At 50.1% G+C, this 22,712-nt stretch overlaps 1 protein-coding gene across 2 annotated transcripts in view; it reads right to left on the bottom strand.

The window, feature by feature from the left end:
* CCBE1 (collagen and calcium binding EGF domains 1) overlaps positions 1–22,712 on the bottom strand; it is a 184,878-nt gene that overhangs the window by 10,548 nt on the left and 151,618 nt on the right. Inside the window, exons 3-10 of one of the 2 annotated variants that reach the window (XM_054694005.1) lie at positions 20,871–20,923; positions 14,980–15,114; positions 12,526–12,678; positions 6,940–7,043; positions 4,386–4,506; positions 2,425–2,564; positions 2,299–2,334; positions 1,105–1,140 (exon numbers count right to left, since the gene is read on the bottom strand). In XM_054694005.1, the coding sequence (XP_054549980.1) occupies positions 1,105–1,140; positions 2,299–2,334; positions 2,425–2,564; positions 4,386–4,506; positions 6,940–7,043; positions 12,526–12,678; positions 14,980–15,114; positions 20,871–20,923 (778 nt within the window). Of the gene's footprint in view, positions 1–1,104; positions 1,141–2,298; positions 2,335–2,424; positions 2,565–4,385; positions 4,507–6,939; positions 7,044–12,525; positions 12,679–14,979; positions 15,115–16,429; positions 17,780–20,870; positions 20,924–22,712 lie in introns of those variants that run through there. The other variant, XM_037508454.2, reaches the window with a different exon arrangement.

The following is a 22,712-nucleotide window of genomic DNA, read 5'->3' as shown; positions in this document are numbered from 1 at the left end:
GTGAGTTAATACATGCACAGGACATGGAGCATAACAAATGCTTAAATAGGTTATCTTTTTTAAAAGTGGAATTATTAAAATGTTGAGAAGGATGTTGGCTTTCACTGTATCCTAAATGAACTTGAAGGTATATGGTAAAGTCATCCTTTCTCATCAATCAAGAAATGTTCAAACAAAGCTTTCCTAATTTTTCCAATGATGGGAACGCCTTTTAACATTATATGGTACTGACGAAGCCTAAATTTCTGCATAATGGTTTGTGGGCATGGTGAAGAAAATGGGTCGCATTCTGGGCCTGCTGTTCGTGCGTCATCCAACCTTCATTCTCTCGCCCCCATTTGCTGTGGCTTCTGCTTTAGAACAGCAGCCCAGCTCTGCAAAGCACTGAGCGATGGGTGATGTCACTTGATGCTCACAAAAGCCATGCGAGGTGTGGCGGCTCAGATTCCCCTGGGCATTGCACAGGCGAGGGAATGGACAGCAGGTATGGATGCGAAATGACAAGGCCACAGAGGACAGGTGGAAGCGTTGAAATGGGAACTCAGACCTCTCTGCCTCTAAGACCATACCTCATTGTCTCCCCAAATGCCCTGACATCTGCATCAGCAATGGTGGTCGTGAGCTTCTGGATACTACTGGTTTTCATGTGCAATCTCCCAGATAGCACGCATGCGCCAGCTGACTTCTCAGTGGCCCCAAGCAGCACTGCCCTTCTGGAGGGCACAGCGTGTGCCAACTAGACCTATAGGGTGGCTGACTTCTCAGGTACTCAGGGTTGTGAATTAGCACCATCCAGTCCTTTCTAGTCCCTTTATATGTTTTATTTACCTGGAAACACTCAGAGTAGACTGGGGGTTTTGAATCCTAAATGGAGAGCTTCCAAGTAAGGATTAGCCATCACAGAAAAAGTAGCAGAAAATAAATTTTCAAAATAAATCCCAACCAGTCACTCTAGGCTTCTCCCCAACCACCGGGTTCTGTTCTGGTGGGCTGAGCTGTGGCTGGATGGGTTGACTTGGACTAATTAGACCAACATGTGGGGTATCAGGGCTCCCCCACCCCAAGACCCTTCCTCTGGGGAGGGAGGTAGTGAGTGCTACTTACTGGAGACCCTCTGGGCCCAGGCGCTCCTCTCTCCCCCTAAAAGCAGAAAGACAGGATTAGCTTTCTGGACCAAGGTGATGCTGCTGCTATGGTTACCATCTCCCTGTACTCAACCGCCAGGATTTTCTCTCGGAAACCAAAGTCACCTTGAAGCTGGACTCAAGGAAGCCCTTATTTGAACAGAACTGCCGGGGTTAAGTCTCTCTCATTTCCATTTTCCCCCAAGCCAGTTATTTCCAAACCGGAGCTGAAGAGAGGAATGCCTGCCCTTCCAGAGAGCATGTGGAGTGACTAAGAAGCTTCCAAAAGTAGCTCACACTGGCTGCTTTACGAGCTAGTAACAGGCAGCCCTCCACCCACGGGCACGAAGATGAGCTTCTCCTGTATTTAACTCGAAGGTTCTGTCCTGGAAGCAGAACCAGGACAGCCCCACCAAACAACGCTCCTGGCTGAGGGGGCCTCGTGGCTACTACAACAGAGGTGCCTTTGATACGTGGGGGGGCACTCTGTCTCAGGAGTGGTTTTGCTGCTGGTTTTGTTATGACGGTTGTTTGATATCTTAAGAAAACATGTTTTCAGGTGTGCCCAGTCTCGGGGGCAGAGGGGGAACAGGGAGATTGTGTTTTGATTTGTCACATGCAAAACATGGCCAGCCATGGATCAAGAAGATGTGGCACATACACACAATGGACTATTTCAGCATTCAAAAAAGATAAACTCATGCCATTCGCAGCAACGTGGATGGAGCTAGAAGGAATGATGCTCAGTGAAATAAGCCAGAAGGTAAAAGAAAAATATCGGATGGTTTCCCTTATAGCAGGAATATAGGGGAACCCAATAAGACATCAGTGTAAAAAAATAACAATAGTACAAACACAACAAAGCAAAACAGACAATTATAAACCAGAGCCATCCTGCAGGGGAGGAGGAGGGAGAGGGATCAGAGGGAGGGAGGGAGGAGCACAGGGGACTGAGGTGATGGTGCCCAGGGGCCTTGGGGAAGGAAACTCTATGGGGACCACACCTGAGGGGGTGGGGGGAGCAACTATTCTTTAAAACTGAACAATGATATAAAAAAGAAAAAAAGAAAGAAAAAAGAAAAAAGGAAAAAAAGAATATATATATATATATAAACCATGGCCAGTCCTGGGCGCCCCGAGCCGCTGGGTGCTGCCCAGCTGGAGACTGACTTACCTTAGAACCATCTTTGCCGGGTGCGCCTGGCGGGCCCTACGAGACAAAGGGATCTAGTTTCACGGGAGGAAAAGCATGGGACAAGGACATGGCCCCCAGCGAGTGGATTTCTGCAAAGATACTGACCACAGGGCCCCGCCGGCCTTGCTTAATGTGGGACAGGTCAGGCGATGGCCCCATGGGCCCCATGGAGCCCCGCGGGCCAGGCTGCCCGGGAGGGCCCGGCATACCCGGGAAGCCGGGGCTCCCCTTTGGTCCTGGTGAGCCTGTAAGCAAAGGACAGCGCATCAGCTCCGCATCCCATGGCAGGTGAGTCAGGGCGCCCCTTCAGTCTCTTGTCTGTGCACGCGGTCCCCTGTCTGACAGCCTGAGCTGCCCCTTAGGCCTCTTAAACTTAACAAGAGCAAATGGACGTCCCTCTTCCTCCTCCATAGCCTCCCGCCCCTCCCACTCCCACCGGACACCAGAGAGTCTTCTTCCTCTAGTCTTCCCTGTATCCACCGCTCCTCAGCCACTCAGGGACTGTGCTGCACATGTTCACTCTCTGAGGTCACCTGTAACTGTCAGGCCCTCCGCAGCCCCCACCACACCTGGGCAAGCGACAACTGACATACACATTTTAAACAAATGCACACACATGTAAAGATGCATGTGTGAGTGTGTATACACATGCAAACATGTACACATGCATACACACATACCGACAACATGTGTATGTGTACTATTAACCTCTGAATTTCCTGAATTGAAAAATTTCACATAAAAATGCAGGTTTCTGCACCTGCAGTGAGGAGGCGGGACTGCTGTGTCCCCATCACTCCTCGGCAAAGCCTTTCAGATGCTACAGTTGTTACTCTGGGGTCACACCTCACCCCTACTATTGACAGAGCAGTGGTGGAGTGGAAGAAAAACAGAAAACAGAAGGTCCAGAAAACAGAAGCCAAGACCACAGGTTTTTTACACATGGGCGAGTCTTCGCCAGCTCAGATAATCATCAAGCCAAAGTTGCAGCCACAAGGGTCTCACACCCCTACTCTCCATGCTGGTTCCAGGTACATCGTCCAAGAGTTTATCTGGGCAGGAGGTCAGATCCCTCCTAGACTAAATCATTTACCTCCAGTAGCATGATGCTAGAGACATATCTGACCTCTCTTTGTATAATCGATAAACTTCAGAGGTCAAGGATCAAGTGCCTTTCAAATGTGGGGTGTGATGTGGAGTGGGGACTGCGGAGTTGCTGTCCTCCTTCTCTCGCCACCCCCACCCCATCCCAAGGCTGATGAGTTTCAGCCCAGCATAAGTTCCTATGACATAGGAAACCCAGTCTGTCCTTCGTCACAGGCCTTGTCATTGGACTTACTTTAAGGCCACAAGGATCCTTATGATCTCTTTAGCTGCCTCTCAGTAGCTGGCATCGTAAGTTGTGATGCTCGAAAAGTAAGAAGTGAGAAGGAAACAAAACTGGAGGAGAAAGCCAGGGCACAGTTTTGCCAAAACTAGTTGCTAATCACGTTCTGCTCCACCAAGGACCCTGGACAGCTCAAACCATGTCAGAAAACCGATGGCAGAAGAGCAAAGGTCCGCCAGCAAGTCACTCACTAGGAACAAAGTGTGGCTCTAGAGAGGTGACTTATAAAGAAAAACATATATACAGGTGCATCCTCATATTTATACCTAAAATAAAGAGAAATGTAATGAGTTCACAACTAATAGGGGAAAGAAGAGACAGGTTTGGGGACCCGGGTGTGAGAGAAAGGGTTGGGTGATAAGGCCAGAGGGGTTCATGAGACCATTCTACCTTTGCAAATGTTAAGATTAAAAGGTATTTTCTTCTTGTTTCTCTATAACTTCAAATGACCTTGAAGAATCTTATCTAAATCCAGGACAATCACATTTTTGCATCAAATGACAGCAGGTGAGGAGGCTTTCTCAGGTTGGGGGACCCCATGTCCTGAGGTGCTCTCCCTGCACAGGTGTGAGGGCTCCTGGACTCCAGCTCTGCTCTCACCTACCCCCACCAAACCTAAGCTCTCCTCAGCTAGGCCTGGGCTGGTCACTGTCACGTCTCTGCCCTTCTGCACACTCACCAGGTGGACCCTGGCCCCCAGGCAGGCCAGGGGGTCCGGGCAGGTAGGCATTGGAGGCCAGCACCTTGTCGCCGGTGATATACTTGCCCAGGTCTGCAGCACTGTTGGGGAGCAGGGCGATCTGCAAAGAGAAGAGGACATGCTGCACAGGAAGCAATGGTTCCCCTGCCGGGGAGGGCCTTTGTATCTGTGTCCTCTGCGGAGGCCGCAAGGTCTTTCACACTATTCCCCTTGTTTCAAACTGGAGTTCACAGGGACCGGAGGAATCCCTTCTAACCCCACAGACCTCGTGGACATGACCTGCAGACATCGCACAGCTAGTTAGTGGGCAAACCTGGACTGATCATCATCATAACTACCCAGTTAATTAGCTATCTGGTTCAGACTTCTAATTTGTTAATTACTTTATGTCTCAAACCTCTGTGGAGCTCTGTGCTGATTTCCAAGGCAAAATAACAGTGAGCAGGACCTGGTCACCTGACCTTTCAGACCTCACAGCCTTGTGAGCCAGGGCAAGCATGTGGCTATGGGTCCTGGCATGCTCAGGGCTGACCTTCCAAATAACCCGGCTATAGTGATGGTGGTGATTTACAAATGCATCCACATGGAGCAAGACAAACACCATTAAGATCTCACTCCTATGTGGCAAGTGAAGAGATAAAACAAAACAAAAACAAACTTGCAGACTGTAAATACTAAGTGGCAGTTACCAGAAAATAAGGGGGATGAGGTTGGGAAATCGGGAACAAGGGGTCAATTATATGGAAACTAGATTTTGGTGGCAATCCTAATTTGCCCTTTGTGGTTGACACACACTGCTGGCTTGGTTTCCCGGATAAGACAGTAAGTTAACTTAAGGCAGAGCTTACTGGCCCCTTGTATCTCCTTGCTGCCATAGACACTGCTCGAAACAGTCCCTCCCCACCCCCACCCCCACCAAACCCAATGCTGCAAGAGGGGAGCTCTGTGGCGGGGCCTGTCAAGGTGACAGGTATACCACAAAGTGTCCAGCTGCTTTTATGGAGCTTCAAACACAGCAGGGAGGTTACAGGCGAGCCAGCCTCTCACTTAGTAACTGCATTTCCGAAAAACTTGTGAGATTTAGCAGCACAGATCCTAAAGGTTGTCCATGCTAGAAAGACTCCCCCCCCCCAGCTCTTGAACTATTAACCATGTGGGGGTGGGAGATAACTGGGGGTAACTTCAGGTCTTGGGACATGGTTCAACTGCTTTCCCCGAGCCTGAATGCCCTGGTCTGTGAAGGGCAGACATGTGTCTTCCATGAACCTTCATTGGGGGTTTGCTCAACAAGTACTAATACCAGCCCAAGTTCAAGTGAGGCTGTCTGCGTGGGAGGTATTTATTTATCTCTGTTTCCACTGACATGCTTGGAAGCTTTCTGCCTCATCTCCCTATTAGATCACAAACTATCATGATAAGGATCATGATTATGCAAGCGCCATATATTCCTCTGTTAAAGTTGAGAGCGTGGCTGCCAGCAACCCAGGGGGCCCGAAAAGCCATTTTTTCTCCACCTATTGATCTGCTCTTTCACTGGCAGCTTCGGTTCTCAGCAGAGGCCGTTGGTGAACATGGAAAATGCAGTCTCATGTTATTCCTTTGCCCCCTGGACTAACTGGATGCCGCAGTGAAACAGATTGTATACGCCAGCCTTGAGCGGAAGTGATTAAACCAACCCACCAGTGAGGGTATGTTTTATCACCATGAGAATAATTTCTGATTTGCTGACAAGCCAAGATGCTTGACCTAAGGTATCATCAAATACCATCTATCTGGGTCCACGGTGGTCAAGAGATCAGACCACAGATCCAGCCCGGGGCATTACTCACAGCAGAACCGCGTCACTAGAAAGCTGATCCTTCAGGCATGAGTGGAGACCTTTATAAAGAGAGTTTCACTGCGGGTGCCTTGAGGTACCCCAATGATTGCTTCCCGACATGAGTGGCACCCAGAGCACAGGCTGGATGTTTACAATGTGATAAAGGTGCTACAGTTGACTCACCACCAGTTTATGGAAATTAATAGCAAGGATGTTCTCTATTTGATAAAATATAGACAAAAGTTCAGATAAGAGAGACACAGTCTTCTCCAAAGCTGTGCATCTTGGGGTTATTGTATAAAGTCCCAATAGCCCCGGTGCATCCTCTCCATAGCTTCCCCATGTGCCCCAGACCCGGATCTACCTAACAGCCGCCCACCTGACCCACACCATCACTGCCTTCCATGGCCTTTGGGGGTGCTGAGGGAGTCTAGCAAAGCACCCACATCCAGACCCAGCTGGCACCAACCTCTGAGGATGCTCCATGGAAGGCTGGCCACGATTTCCTTTTCTCATGGTTTCCTAGTGCCCTTCCCTCTAGCTTGCCAAGTGCTGCATGTGGTGGTGGCTAATATCAGCCGCAGCTACTATTGACCATGGCTACTAGCGGCCATGGCTACTAAAGGCCATGGCTACTTACGGCCGTGGCTACTAGTGACCGTGGCTACTAGTGGCTGTGGCTACTAGCGGCCATGGCTACCAGCGGGCACGCACCTTCTGCTTCAGCTGCAGCACCGTCTGCTTCATCTGGTGGAACTCCTTGCATGTGGCACAGCAGGTCCCGGCTCTCACCGCGTTCTCAGACTTCTCATCGTGCCCTTGGAAAGGAGATGAGCTCAGACCCCTCAGAAGGCTGGAAAACCTCCAGCCCTGGAGAGGCAGAATTGAGGCGGGGGGCCGGGGGTGGGGGGAAGGTTCCGCACCCGAACTCCAGCGGACAGGAACGTGTGCGGGACTGAAGTTGCTGATTTTACAGTTCTCTGGATGCTGACAGCTCACCCCGATATGGGGGGTGGGATCCAGCGAGCAACCTGACGTGATTAATTCTCCCCTCAAAGGCCCATGTTTGTGCACTGTCAATGACCCCCAAGCTCAGGCACTGTGACTCCAGCGCAGGCCCCTGAAGCTGGTCTTTTATCACCTCTGGTCACCCACTGTCCAAGGGGAGTTGTCACGGAGACGGTGACCTTGTTACCTAACACTTTTTCTCTAGCTGGTTCTGATTTTAAAGATGCAATATTATTGAGTAGCCACATGGGGGCGAGTAGCTCTAACTTTCACTGCTGTTGAGCAGGACACACATCTAAGCATTGGAAATAGAATTCTTTAGATACCATATTGGTAATATCTAATAAACTTAGAAAACTAAAGAATGTTCCTGACATATTTTACAGTGTCACAAAATGAACAGAGTGTGTTCGTTTACACAAGTCGATTGTGCAGATATATATCCTGGTGCTAGTTCTCAACACCGGAGGTCTACTACAATCACTTGGGGGGACTTTTAAGACCCCCACAGGACTAGCTGCACCCCAACCACCTGGGGGTCACAGCCAGGGACCAGTATCAGCATTTTCAAAGGTCCCCAGGTTGAGAACCATTGATCTACGGATTAGTGGAGCTTGAAAGTTATAGGAAACACTCGGCTGGCCCTGACACTTTGAACCATCATTAAGTGATGTTGGAGGTCTCGGTCACTTTATCAGAAAATAAACAAAAGTTGAAAATAAAGACCAGCACGCTAATTACTATGGAGCCAACATGTCCTTAATTTGTCTCCCCATCGGGGCTGCTCCGACTTGCTGGGAGGACTCGACTGGCTCCAGCTACAGATTTTCAAAGAGAAAATCAAAGTGGCCTATCAGCCAGATGGCATGTCACCAGCTTGCGTGTGCCTTGGCCTTTTGGCTATCAGAGGCCAGCTGTGCTGGCCTTCAAATTCCTCTGCCTGACACGTTACAGACACTGGAGATGCAAAGTTAAAATTAAGAAGGAAAAAAAAAAAAAGAGGGAGAGGTCTTAGATCACATGTGCTTACAGTCAATAATCATTATCTCTTCATCAAAAAAAATGACTGTGATGAAATACTGGGCTTATCAATTAGCCCCAAACAGATGAAACTGCTTAGCTGCCTCTGATATTCCAGATGCAGTGGCTCCTCTGGGCCCGTACTTGAGCCGAGTATCTGATGCAGATGGTACACCTTCCAGCTGCGGTCAGCAAAGCCCACTGGCCAAGCCTGGACACTGGCATGACTGTGAGTCTTGGCTCTCACTGAGATGGAAGGCAAGGAAATGAGGACTCACGGGGCTGCCAGGGGCTGACATGACTGATGTGGGAAAGATCTGAGATGGTCAAGGGTCTTCAAAGCTCTGCAGAGGGGGACACAAGCCACAGACTGCCCCAGGTCTCAGCTGGTTACATGGAAGCAGCTCTCTCAACTTCCCAGCCAGGGAACTTTCCATGGTATTGCAGCTGTCCAAGGAACACATCCGGGTGTTGCATCTTATTGCAGCACCAGCAAAGCCAGGCTGCCACCGTCTCCGTGGCCCCTGTGACGGTTTGATTTGAATGTTCAGGGCATACCAGGGGCCTATCCTTGCTCACTTTAATTACAAACAGGAGGGACTCAGCTCTTCTCCCCCGATGTCCGTGGTTACTGGTACTGGAATGTTTTCCTTAGCAAAACACTGACGCCAAATAAGTGTTTGCATCCTCCGTGCACAGGCGGCCAACAGAGGCCAACGCTGCTTCTGGGGAGGGGCGTGCTGTATAATAGGCAATGGGATATTTCAGTTTTGGGGGAAATAAAAAAGAATTTGGAGCTGGGAGGAGGAGGAGGAGAGAATTCAAAATGTGGACGAATTTGTGCAGCAAGTTTTGTGTCACAGTGAAGCTTGATGATATAAGCATTGCTAATAGAGAGGCTGTTCCCACTGAGGTCAATGTAAACAGGAACAAACTTTCCGTGAACACGGCAGGACAGAGGAGTAGCGTCCTGCTTTCCTTCAGCAGATGCTGTGCCGTTGGCGGCAGACAGCAACCTCTGGGCTGGGGCTGCTACATCTGGTGATGACAACAGGCGCGCCTGGAAGTCGACCAGTTGACCCACCAAGTTCAGGCCCAGGGCTCAGGTCTCAGAAGTGCACAAGTCAGAATTTTCCAAATTGGATTTTTCAGGACACCATCATCTATGAAATGTTTCTTAAGAAAATGATTTGGGGAAGTGCAGGCTTCATCAAAATTAACATTTTTTTAAAATGACAATCCCCTGCAGAGCTGTTCATGCACTCACATCTTGACTCCTTAGCAGTGGGTGCAGGAATGTGTTCTTCCCCAAATGCAGAAGCTTCTGAAGAAAGAGTTACTGGCAGCCCCCCCACCATCTCTCTGGGCCATCACAGGACCCCAAAGTTCTGCAGAACACAATGCAGGGGAATCTGTAATGCATGATTGAAATTAAAAAAAAAAAAGTCTTTAAATGAAAGTAATACTTGAGAAGAGGCAAAGCTGTTGTGAATTTATACCCTTTATAATGACAAATGCTCAGACTTTGTACTGAGTTCTCAGCCTTGGCAGTCAAAGTGGTCATCGCTGAAATCAAATCCTTTTTTTATCTTTATGACAAATTTGCAGTTAAGTAGGCTCTGGACTTGCTCAGGGAAGCCCAAAATGGGCATAAAGGATAAAATACATGGACAAACTGAGGAGCCATGAAGATATACCTTTAAAAAAATAAATAAAATTCTTGACCTTGTGCACTGAAATTTTTTGTGTGTTTAAAAAAATTTAGGAAGTCCAATTCATGTCCTAGGGGAGGAAAGGAAATGGGAGTGGGTCCCAGCACCATCTCAGCAGGACAGATGGCAAATAGCAAAGAGGCCCTGAGAGAAGGTGGGGTCCACATGCCCAGGGCAGAACGGGAGCGAGCGCCCCCTACTGGGGCTGCCTGTCATCGCATCCTACCTCAGAGCCCTCCCGAGGGAGCCACACATACAGCAGGCCGCTGTATGGGGGTGCTGGTGGCCTTGGGGACCAAGATGGGATTTGGTTGGGCAATCTATGAATAACACAAAGGAGACCACTGAAGAGCAAGTAAGTTCAGCACAGGGAAGCTTACCCCAGGCTCTGGAAATCATACCTGATTGTGTGGCCTCTGCTAGGCCGGGTCTCCTCGACAGGTGAGGCTACCAGCCAGGTGGGAGCTACTGGTGAGCAGGGCCACGTCCAGGGATGCTCAAAATGCCCCTTTGTGCCCATGACAATGAGAGTTCACGGGACTGAATGGCCAGCACGGGGCGGGGGCATGCCAGGCCGAGTAGCCCATAGCAACAGGCTATCTGGCGTGGGGCGTAGCTGAAAGTGCAATTCCAAAAGGGAAATGGAGAAAGTTCCCTTCTTTTTCCTAATTTTCAATTGGTCGGCATCTTCACCTCCCCGTGGCTAAGAGGCTGCACCCTATTTTTTTTTAAAGATTTATGTATTTATGCATATAAGAGCTGGGGTACAGGCCAGAGATACGGGGGGTGAGAGGGTTCACCAGAGACAGAGTGCGGAACAGAACAGGCAGAATGACTGAAGTACACTGCTGAGGGGAGCAGCAGGCAAGTCAGGAGAGGTCTGCTGCGCCATGTGGGTTGCTCCCTGGACGGCTGGGGATTGAACTCGTGCTGCAGGGGCTGCGAATTTCTTCATAATGTGGTGCTTAACCCCTTGCTCCACCAGGGAAGTCCCTGCACCCTATTTTTTAGCATGATTTTGAGGGATCAGTTATACCTCCCACTCCTACCCTGCCTTCTCCACCACAGTGTAAAAAATGAAGTCATCTTAATTTTGCATTAAAAAAAAAAAACGTGGCCTGCAAACATTTTTTCTTACTTGACTCTTATGCCAGGAAACATAAAAGACCATTCACTCTGCTGTCAGCACATTCTGGGTGGGCAGGACAATGTGCTTTGGGGTTTGAAATGCACCAGCAAGCCCCCCATGCCGTGTCCCGAAGTGCCCACTCCAGCCGGGCACGCTGCCAGCAGACATTGCATGGACTTCTAAAACGTGGCGGCTTCCCTGGGACCCCACCCTGTTGCTCCTCAGAAATTGACTTTGTAGTTCTTCCTAGGGAGGCAGCTGGTCCCCAGCTGTGCACTGTCCTCAGCTGAGAGCAACCACCTTCCCCCCATTTTTGAATCTCAGGCTACACCCAGAATCACCAGCTCCTGAGCACCCAGAAAATTCAAGCCTTCTCATCTGCCATGTTTCTTGGTGCTTGTGATTTGCCCTCAGAGCCCCCAGCCCCACCCAGGAATGGCCCAAGGCTCACCTAGTGCCCCTACCCCTCCCAGGAGGTAGAGCTGAACCCTCTACCGGGGAGACAAATACCCCTGCTGCTGGTGGTGGGGACGCCAGGGACTCCCAGCCTGCAAGGGCTGGATGTGGGACACCAGGGTCCTTGGTTCCTCTCTTCCCTTCCAATCCTAAATCAGTAACCCAGCTGATGACATCCCCGTGAACCCAGGCGGATGACATCCCAGGAGCCGATAGTCCAGTTGAATCTGACTGATAGCATGCCAATCAGCTTCTCGGACTCTGAAAAATTACCCCCTTCATTGCGGCCTAAATTTGTAAAATATAGTAAGGATGAATTACTAGAAAAATGGGCTCTGGCATGCAAGCACCTGTCTCTGGATGTAAACCCATTTTCTCGGTCATAATGGCATAGAACTTTCTAAACATGCTCAACTTCTGTTTAGATCCAATCTTGAACCAAGTTCGGTTCAGACACAGACCGGACAGATGGATGGACAAGGGGCTGCAGACTGTGCTTTGAGCAGCTCTGATGCCTGATGTTACCTTCTATGGAAATGTCTCCTGTTCACACACAGCCTGTTTCCTCGGTGGGGACAGTGTTTCGGACAGTGTCTCACGCTGCTCAACCTGCTTTGGTCTAAGCATGAAACAGCTCTGCAGATGTGACCGCAGATGTGACATCAGCTCTGCAGATGTGACCGGGAGCACACCGCCTTGCACCAGCGAGGTTCCCCTCCATGCGCCAGCTCGCCGCCCTGGCTGCTCACGGCATGGCTCTCCGGGAAGGGGCTGGGCCGTGTGCGCCTCCTCTCTCTCACACAGATCTCACCAGCCGTTCACACAAGTGCCCCTTCCTGCCCACTGCTGCCTGAGGAGCCCTGGTGGGCTCCCCAACTCATGAGTGCATGCATGTGTGTGTACATGTGTGCGCACATGTGTGCACACATGCAGGCACCTTTCTAATTAGAGGACGTTTTGACTTGCCGGGCTCACCGGTGTCGTTGGGGTATTTGTCTCCCCGGGTGCATGTCTTTCCGTCGTCCTCCTGGATGTAGCCTTCCCGGCACTCACAGCGGTAGCTGCCCACGGTGTTGATGCAGATGTGTGCACACAAGGTCTCATTGCTGGTGGCGCACTCGTCAATATCTGGGTGCCAACCAAATGCAGAGAATGTTTCAGGGAAGCCACTTCCAACCCAACAGGCATCATCATGCCTGCCTTTCTGTCCTCTCCATAGAGGACACTTTGCCAGACCTCAGGGGGGAGCCTGGAATACAGCAGGAAGCTGGGCGCATGGGCCATCCAGGTTGCCATGGTTACCACCCGATCAGGGGCTAGGGCTCTGCTGTCACCACGTCACATGGCTCAGGGTTGGCACTGCTAGTCGTCGGAGCTCTCACCTATGAGCCCTGCTACCCAGCCTGTGCCCTCACAGGGCTCCTCGGAAGAGAGATGAAATAACCAATGTCAACACGCTCTGAAGGCAAGCATCAGAGAGGGGGCATCCTGCCAGGGCCCTGGCATGCCCAGGGTTTGGTCGTTCCCCTTTATGGCTGCAGGTTCCCAAGAGCATGATGTGACCCCAGGTCACCTGGGAATGGCTCCTTCCTGGGTACCTGGGAAAAGCTGCTTCTGATGAAAGAAAACAGTTACACTGGGTCTAATGGGGAGAGTTTTCCCCAGGAAGTTTCTGCCTCATTGGTGACCCAAACAGACCCCTCAGGAGCAGTGGAAATGACTCGTGATACCATCAAACAAGCAACTGGGGAGGCTTACTTGCGAATGAATGGGGTGGAAACAAAACTGTTCCCCACCAGGGAAGACAGGAGACCCCCATCCAGGAGACATCCAGGGCCGCGGGCTGGAGCTGGGAATCCGCCCAGACCGTGCACATGTGGTGGGCAGAGGGCCCGGCTCTGCATTTTGGCTACAGTGTCCCAGCCACTGCTAGGACAAGCTGCCCAGGACCAACCCTGCAGGCCTCAGCATGCCCAGGGGCTGCAGGGATCAATGTCACTTACAGACCAGAAGTCATGGGGGGGGGGGGGAGGGTCCTCTGCAACCCCTCAGGCTATTACCTTGCTCCTGTGGCCCTGCCCTAAGCCAAAGGGTGAAGCTGCCTCTCCTGTGAGAGGAGTGGAGAGAGTCTGCTCTAGCAGAGGCTGGTTTTCCTGATCTCCAGGTGAGAGCAGCAAGGAGCTATCGCCCGCCGGATGAGGGCCCAGCCTCCCGGCATGCCGTGGCTACCAAGCTCTCCACTGGAGCCCTGGGTGCCTACAGAGCGCTCAGTGGTCTCAGTCCCACTCTTGGTCATTGTGGCCTGTGATCCCAGGCACCCAGGGGAGAAGCCAGCACCTAACACGGGCAGACCTTGTTTTGTCGAGCTTTGCGGCTACTGCCAGTTCCTACAAGTTGCAGGTTGGAGGCCACCCGACCTCGGGGAGTCTACTGGTGCCATGTTCCCAGCAGCAGGAGCTCAGCGTGGAATCAGGTGTGCACATCATTCTCAGACAGACATGAGTGGTTGCTCCAGCAACTACAGTGGAGCGCATGCTGAGCTCCCACATGCCCTGGGAAGCCCAAAACGTCCTGTGACTCCCTTTATGGCAATACATTTTTGCAGTAACCAGAAACCCAGCTGTCCAGCCCCCAAGGTCTGCCTGTATCTAGAGCTTTTAACTATGAGATCTGGAGGCCGAGTTGGGGCTGCTCAGCTGGGCTCACTTACAGTCCGTGTGGGCCGGCGGCCAGGCTCCTCCGGCTGACTCCCAGCCTCACTGTGCATGTGTCTGAGAGTCTGAAGGGGAGGCCAGGAGGCCTTTAAAAAAAAACCCCAGAGCTTTGTAAGGCAGGTTAGTCGTGAGCTGAGCGCGCTTTAAGACACACAGCTCCAGTGGTCAATGACCACCACCTACCTCAGAAACTCAAGGAGCGCAGGGACGGTAGGTCAGAGGTGGGAATCCATCTGCCTGGCAAAGCAGAGAGGCCAGTGCTCAGCTGTGGCCCAGGCGGGGCTGGGGGCGGGGGCTCAGCAGCTCAGACTCACCTCCCACACCACTACTGCCTCTTCCTAGTCCCTCCCCAGCACATATCCTTGTTCCTTTCTGCATCTCCACTTCTCTGCTGACGCATATTTTGTTTGACTCCGTTCTGGTTACATTTGGTCATGTCCCTGCCACCCTTCCCTGCTCCCCATCTCACACCAGCTCGGATCTGACCAGCACCAAGTCCTGGAAGAATCATTCCTTGGCCCTAATTTTCATGATCCTGGTGAAGGCCCTGCCTCGTCCCGCCCAAGGCTCATACCAACCCCAACTCCCCTGACAGGTATCAGGATGTAGGGGGAGGGGCCCAGATGGAGGCAGACCCAAAGAGCTGCTGAAGAAAGTTCCGCAAAGGACAAGTTATCTGTGTGGGGCCCATCCTCCGGTGGAGCCAGGAACTCACCCAGGCAGTAGGGCTTCTCCCGCCTCCGGTGCCTCTCCCGGTCATAGCGGTATCCGGGGTAGCAGGTGCACAGCACGCGGCCGAAGTTATCCGTGCACTGCTGCTCGCAGGGGGCCTCGGCGCACACGTCGTAATCTGAAAAACACAGCGGAGCGCCATCAACCACAGCCACTCCCAGGGCAGAGGTGGGTTGCCCGCTGGGCTTGGAACAGACGCCTGTACAGCACGACCGCGGTCCACAGTGGGAACCGATGGGCACCACTGCAGTCAGAAGCAGAGACCGCTTGTGAGTCTGCTGGGTCACCCCCACCCGCCTTGGTCTTTGCCACTCATCCAGAGAGCAAGATGGCCTCAGGGGGCCGGGCTCTGGGGCATTACCTGGAGGCCTGCTTTGTCTGGTCCCCCAATTACTGCAGAGATGGGGGGCTGCTTCCAGCTGAGCACTAAAGAACCGTCAGCCCTTGTGAGGGGTCAAAACGTGATCATGGGGGCTGGGAGTGAGGCTGGCCTGGGGGAGTGGGAGGGAGGCTTGGACGGGAGATGGGATTGAGTTATCAGAGAGCTGACGTCTGTGTGATCATGTGCTGTACCTGTGTACTGAAGGGGTGCTGTTGCATCCGAGAAGGGCCTGGGTGAGGGTGAATGGCTGGAGACCTCCTTCTAGCCCTAAGCCTGTGCAAATTGGGGTGATTACTCTGTTACTCATAAAGAATTAGGGCATCTCCGCCCCTCTCTGAAGAGATTTGGCTCTGAGTGAGGAGCTCAGGCTGAACAGTCTTCCAGACTAGATCCAGCATCTCATTAATCACCGTGCTATCTTCTGCAGGTGCTGACAGATAAACGATCCCTGGACCCGGAGCAAGGCTGGCTCAGCTCTGCCGCAAAGGCGGGAGGGAGAGGCGGGCTGTCAGCCCCAGCAGCCTTGAGCAGGACCGTGCTGTCCTTGTGGGGCTGGACGCTCCTCCCACAGCACAGCCCCAGGCCTGTCCCCTGTGAGCGTCCCTGCCCCATGGTGATGAAGCCTCACCTCCAGGGATCAAGGCCCTGTGTGCTTTCGCTGCGGAAGGCAGTAGACTGCCCTGCTGGGCCAGGACCACCGTCCCTCACGGCTGCCAGAGAGTGGAAAAAGGGCAGAGAGGTCTCACAAATTCTCATGCTGGTGTGGTGCCCAGCATGGCTTATTTGAAAAAATTCCCCTCATCAACTCTACCAGGCCTGCCCCTGGAGGCACCTCCTCTTCATACCTACCTCTGTGCCTCTGAACGGCCAATTTGCATTGCTTCTTTCATTCTCAGCCCTCCCTGCTGATTTCCAGCCACGAATGAGAAGCATTCAGCTTTTAACCCCATGTCTGTTCCCTCCACGTTGCTGATGCGGTGATGCTGAAACTCCGGCCAGACCCCCATGCAGTCTGCCGAGCTGGTTTTCACATGTCACCACCTTTCCTTACCTGTTCCCAGAGCCTGGCCGGACTGGACATCCTCCACGACTCCAGCCAAGGAGGGGCTGGTATTAGGCGCCTGCTGTCTGTGTCTGTGAGCGGATCTCACTTTGTGTGTTTGCATGAAGTTATGCACGCGTGTTTATGTGAGTCGAGCTCATGCTCATTCTGGCAGCACCACACCACCTGGAATCTGTGGTACCTTCACTTAATCTGGGTTTATTTATAAAAATAAAAGACGTTTCCTGCAGTAAATCTCGACTGTTTGTACTATAATATAAACACTATTCTTTGCTGACCTTGGGCACAGACTCAAATCACTTGGCCTTTCCTGACGACACTGTTTCCCCTGGAATTAAAATGATGATCTTGTATTTTTTGGGGTGTCAGTTATTTTTTTTTCTTTGTTCCAATTCCTCCTTCAGTGTATGGCTACTTTATGGCTGGAACTCCAGAGTACATGTCTACTTTGTCAGCTGCTGGCCTACTAGGTGCAACTAAGGGTATCTAGTGAGAAAGAAGGGACATGACAGGAAGACACATACACAGAGACACACGCAAGCACAGATACACCCTAGGAGGCTCTAAGAGGAAGAAGGCGCCTCTTCTGCGAAGCCTCATCTCAACCCCTTTCTTCATCCCGTCAGCAGTAGTTTGTTCCAAGAGCAGCAGCAAAATGCAGTTTGCATTTCCCAACACTTGCCGATTCAGGCTCATTACATTCCATTTCAGAGAGGCCAGCATCAGCGTGTGTTGCTCCCACTCTAAATGTCGGGGTCCCTGCCTGGGGGTCACTCCCTCGGAGTTCTTCAAAACAGCATCGGCTGGCAGAGCCCCTAATAGGTCTGGGTCCCCACCTGATGGTACCTCCTGCCTGCTTCTGTTTGCATTTTTTCTGCATCTTCTCTTAGTTCTCTTGGCCTAAAGGTGGTGGCTACTTGCTGCAGTTCTTACTTCTGTGATACTTGCTGCTTCCCTGTAGCCTTGTCAGTCCTGAGTTTCAGCTAGCAATTCTTCATATTACATTCTATTCAGCAAACGGTGAGGGGTCTATTTCTGAACTTAATTCCGACCTACTTATTCCATTTCCTACAAACCCAATCCAAGTCATCCTCAGGGGCTCTGTGTGTCCTTTAAATGTCCTCTTGAAATGCCTGGACACATCACTCATTCTATCAATTTAATCCTGAGGAGTTGCTCCAAGTTCTCTGGCCTGCTCTAGGCAGGATTCTGAAAGAATCCTAGGTTGCTAACCCTCAACCTAGAACAACAATTTTGAGACAACACTCTTAAATGGCAGCTTCCACTCATTAGTTGGCATATTTGTTTAGAAATTCTAGTTTCTTTTTACTAGTTGTGATGGTTAATTTTTTTTTTTATTTATTTGTTTGTTTGTTTTGTTTATACATGCACTGGGTACAGTCAGAAGCGCGGGAGGGTGAGCGAATTCACCAGAGCCAGAGCAGGGAACAGAGCAGGCAGACTGACGAAATACACTGCTGAGGGGAGCAGCGGGCGGCAGGAGAGGTCTGTGCGCCATGTGGGACCCTCCTTCGGTGGCAGGGGAGCTGCCGGGGATTGAACCGGCGCTGCAGAGGCCGCGGGCAGCTTCGCAACCCAATGCTCAACCGCTGTGCCACCGGGGAGGCCCTGTGATGGTTAATTTTATGTGCCAATTTGGCTAGGCCACATAACCCAGATATTTGGCCAAATATTCTTCCAGATGTTTCTGTGGAGGTAGTCTGTAGATGATATTAGCATTTAAACCTGTAGACACTGCATAAAGCAGACTTCCCTCCATAATGGTGGTGGGCCTCGTCTAATCAGAGAAAGACTTAACAGAAAAAAAGACTAACCTCCATCGAGGAAGAGGGAGTTTTGCCAGCAGCCTGTTTTTGCACTCAAACTGCTGGTCTCCAGCCTGCTGACTCACCCTGCAGATTTTAGACTTGTCTGCCTCTATAAACTCATAGGACAAATCCTTAAAATCAGTCAATCAACCTCTCCTTCCCCCTTCCCTTTTTTACCCCATGTAGCTCCGATAACCCTGATTAGTACACTCTCTTTTCTGTAATCCTACATTTATACTTAGCATTCTTCAGTAATAAAAACATTTATGATTGGTAACATCTCTGTAATAAACAAACTTCGCCTCATCCCCATTTTAAAACAATAAACTTTAAAAAGTATCCTAATGATGGGCCTCCCCGGTGGCGCAGCGGTTGAGCGCTGGGTTACGAAGCTGCCCGCGGCCTCTGCGGCGCCGGTTCGATCCCCGGCTGCTCCCCGGCCACCTGAGGAGGGTCTCACATGGCGCGCAGACCTCTCCTGCCGCCCGCTGCTCCCCTCAGCAGTGTACTTCGGTCCTTCTGCCTGCTCTGCTCCCCGCTCTGGCTCTGGTGAATTCTCTCACCCTCCCGCGCTTCTGACTGTACCCAGTGCATGTGTAAACAGAACAAACAAACAAAACAAAGAAAGAAATAAACATGCCTCTATAAAAAAATATATATATATTAAAAAAAAAAACAAGTATCCTAATGCAAAGCAATGAGCAGAGTCCATTATGGCAAAGCAAGAGTCAGCACTTGAGAGCACTTTTCTGGAAACACTCCGTTCCAGGTTATATTACTAATAGGTGCTCCAGTGTCCTTTTAGGGTGAATTTTAGGCCTAGATATTGGAAACCGTAACATTGACATTTAAAGACATTCTAAGTATGTGGTATCCCATGTAATATGTTTTTAATTAGATTGGGCAAGGCTGTTAGCTGGAATCTTAAGTTGATGGGCCTAAACTTACTTTTCTTTCTGTATCTGCCAAACTGAAATATAAAGGACACAGCTATTGACAGAGAAGGCTGGCTTATAAAGGAATACAATTATTTTGACCTTTTTTTGCTTTTTCCACCATACTTTAACCAGCAGAATTGGCCTGCAGTGAGAAACTCAGTCTTGGAGAGACCCAAGGCCACGTAAACCATCATATGTAAAGCCATTTCCTGGTCAACTTTTCTAAAGCAGTTCTCAAAGGTCACAGCTGTGGTTTAATGAAATTTTCTGTCCTTCCATCAGAGAGCAATAAAGAGGAGGAATTTATTTATTTTCAACTGACAAAAAAAATTGTTCTCTACTGCTACAGGTCTTGGCGGGACCTAGCTGCTTGGGCTGCACATTACTCACCACCTCTCACAGCCCAGCCGTGGGCAAACTAGTCTCTTGCTTTTCAAACAGCTCTTAGTGTTTACTCTGTCAGTGCTCAGCCTGGAATCCATTGTAGCTCATGCCTCCTACCTGTCTAAGTCCTTGGTAGCCCTCCTTGGTCACCTAACTGAAGTCTCCCCTTCTGGAGACCACTTTTGTGTCCTCCTCAAATTCATATGCAGAAAGGCTAACCCCCAAGGTGATGATGTGAAAGGTGGAGCCTTTGGGAGGTGATTAGGTCATGAGGTTGGAGCCCTCGTAACTGGGATTAGCGTCCTTATAAAGGGAACTCTCCACCACGTGAAGTTGCACAAGACAGCCCTCTATGACCCAGGAAGCTCTCACCAGACATTGAGTCGTCTGGGTCCTTGGTTTTGAAACTCCCAGTCTTCAAAATCATGAGAAATAAATGTTGTCACCCATCCTACGGTCTTTTCATGATAGCAACCTGAACAGACTACTACACTGCAGAAATTTTATTAAAATGCAGCACTCTGGGCCTTCCTGGTGGCACAAGGGGTTAAGCACCACACTGTGAAGCAATCCACAGCTTCTGCAGCATGAGTTCAATCCCCGCCAGCCAGGGAGAAACCCACATGGCGAGGCAGACCTCTCCTGTCTCACCCGCTGCTCCCCTCAGCAGTGTATTTTGGTCAGTCTGCCTGTTCTGTTCCCTGCTCTGTTTCTGGTGAATCCTCTCACCCCCCGCACCTCTGGCCTACACCCCATCTCTTGTATGCATAAATAAATAAATCTTTTAAAAAATGCAGCTCTCTGATTCCACCTATCTGGATCGTGTGTCCCCAACTTGAGGGGATGGTCCTTGGGGGCTGGGTCCATGTCTTATATCCCTCTGTCTCTTCAGTGCTGGCCTGAACACAGTGTTGGCTGAAGATCACGGGGCAAGTTTCCAAGGTTAGCTCATAAAGGAGGTAGAGAGGTTGGGGAAGAAAGTCGTTGTTCTAACTATGTGCTAAACGAATAGGAAACCACAGCGTATTTTGCATAAAATGTGTAGTATATGAATCACTCAATGTATGTGTATAGCTGAGTAATGATTTAGAGCATATGGCATGTAACCAAATAAGCATTAGATGAATTTAACACCAAAAAAAAAAAGAAATAATATACACACACACAGATAATCAAACACAGATAACTCACATGCATTCCAAACACATCTGAACTTTATAGACTTCTAGTGTTTAGTTATGAATAAAGTGAGAAGACATAATCTTTTATATTACCTACCTTCTGGGATGCATTGTCCAAGAACAAATTTATATCCTTTGCAGCACTTTTTCCTAGGAGACAAACAAAAATGCATTTTAAATGTGATGTTGTATTAAAATACAGTTTTCAGTTATTGGTTTTGTATGAAATAAGTTGTGAGCAGGAAAAACAGAGGCATGAAGGAAAGTGGAGGTGGGGTATTTTAAGGTCGGCTGAGATATACAAGGGTAGAACTATTAACACCACAGTAGTAGGAGACCCTCTCCCCACAAAATATAAGACATTAATCCTTTGAATCCTTTGAAGTGAATTAATGAACTGAGATTTCAAGATACTTGTATTAGGTGATTAGAAGCTTATAGGATATAAGTATATAAGGACCTTTGGGGCTGGCCAGGCCCCTCATATCCTACAGGCTAAATATTGACACGACTCGTTAATTATAACAACAACTGGCTAATGATAATACTTGGATAATTATTACATACTGATGCTAATATAATAATACTTTGGTAGCTGATTATTATCAAGCTGGGACTAGATCCTAAGCATGCTGACTTCATTTGAGTGGTTTTATTTTGCAGCTGTATAACATCAAGGATTGAAAGTTACTGAAATTACCTGAATTTGACAAACAGCAAGCAGGCAATTGCCGACAAATAATCAAGACTCATATCTCAGCCGGAGGCAGAGAAATGGTGCTATCTGTTGAAAATGCAAATCCCACTGGAGAGATTATGCCTCTGGTGAGGAGTTGTGAGTTCCTAACAGCGCAAACCCTGTGCAGACAACTATAAACTCTGGACCAAACAGAAGCAAACAGCCATTTAGACTAGAGGGTAAATGAAAGCAGGTGATTCGGGGTGGGGGGGGGGAAGTGAAGTTGGGGCAAGAGACAGATGGAGGCAAAGTTTCCTGCTCTTTAGTGCACTTCTTTGTTGCACTGTGGAGTGGGGAGCTAAACACGGAAATATTGCAGTGTTTTTTCACCTGAACAAACAGGACAGGGCCTCCCTGATAGTGCAAGGGGTTAAGTACAGCACTGTGAAGCTGTCCACAGCCTCTGCAGCATGAGTTTGATCCCCGGCCGGCCAGGGAGATACCCACATGGTGCAGCAGACTGCTGATTCACCCACTGCTCCCCTCAGCAGTGTATTTCAGTCCATCTGCCTGTTCTGCTCCCCACCCTGTCTCTGGTGAATCCTCTCACCTCCCGCACCTCTGGCCTGTACCCCAACTTTTGTAAGAGAGATCATGGGCTAAAAATAGTAGTTAGCCCCCACCCAATCCCAAAGCTCTAGTCAGTCACAGGAGCATCACCCACACGCCACTCAGTGGGCTGAAATTCCTTCCAGGTTTTCTATCAGCAGCTGAGCACACAGAAATTGTGATAAGCCTGTAAAATTGAGAGGGGGTGAGGTGGGATAAAAGGAGGTCGCAGAAGAGAAACTACAGGTCGTCTAAGCTTTCTCCTGGTGTAGTGGCTCTGGACACAGACTGCAGGGGAGGTCTGGTGAGGTGGACTCCAGGTGCTATATGAGAGAAAATCATCCCTCGAGGAGGGGCTGGGATGTGCTGTGCAAATTAATTCCTCCTGCAGAGGGCACAGGAGAAAGGGCAGCTGATGCGCTCAACTCGGAGACAGGAGAACGGTCCACACTGGTTAAGTATCACATCTGGCAAGAGAACACCCTGCGGACCAGTGGAGGACACTGCCTCCTCCTTCCCGGCCTGTCCCACATGCAGCCCAGCTGCGGTAGATATCCTACTTCAAAAGCTTCACCAGTGGGCTTCATTAATGCAGAGGAACCAAATAAGGGATCAGGAAAAAAAAAGGAACTATAATAAAGTAAACATCAA

Source organism: Talpa occidentalis, unplaced genomic scaffold (genome assembly GCF_014898055.3).
Source record: "Talpa occidentalis isolate TD23 unplaced genomic scaffold, MPIMG_talOcc4v2.1 talOcc4.13, whole genome shotgun sequence".
Classification (NCBI taxonomy): domain Eukaryota; kingdom Metazoa; phylum Chordata; class Mammalia; order Eulipotyphla; family Talpidae; genus Talpa; species Talpa occidentalis.
Note: the sequence above shows the minus strand (reverse complement) of the source record. Positions and strands in the feature narration are given on the sequence as shown.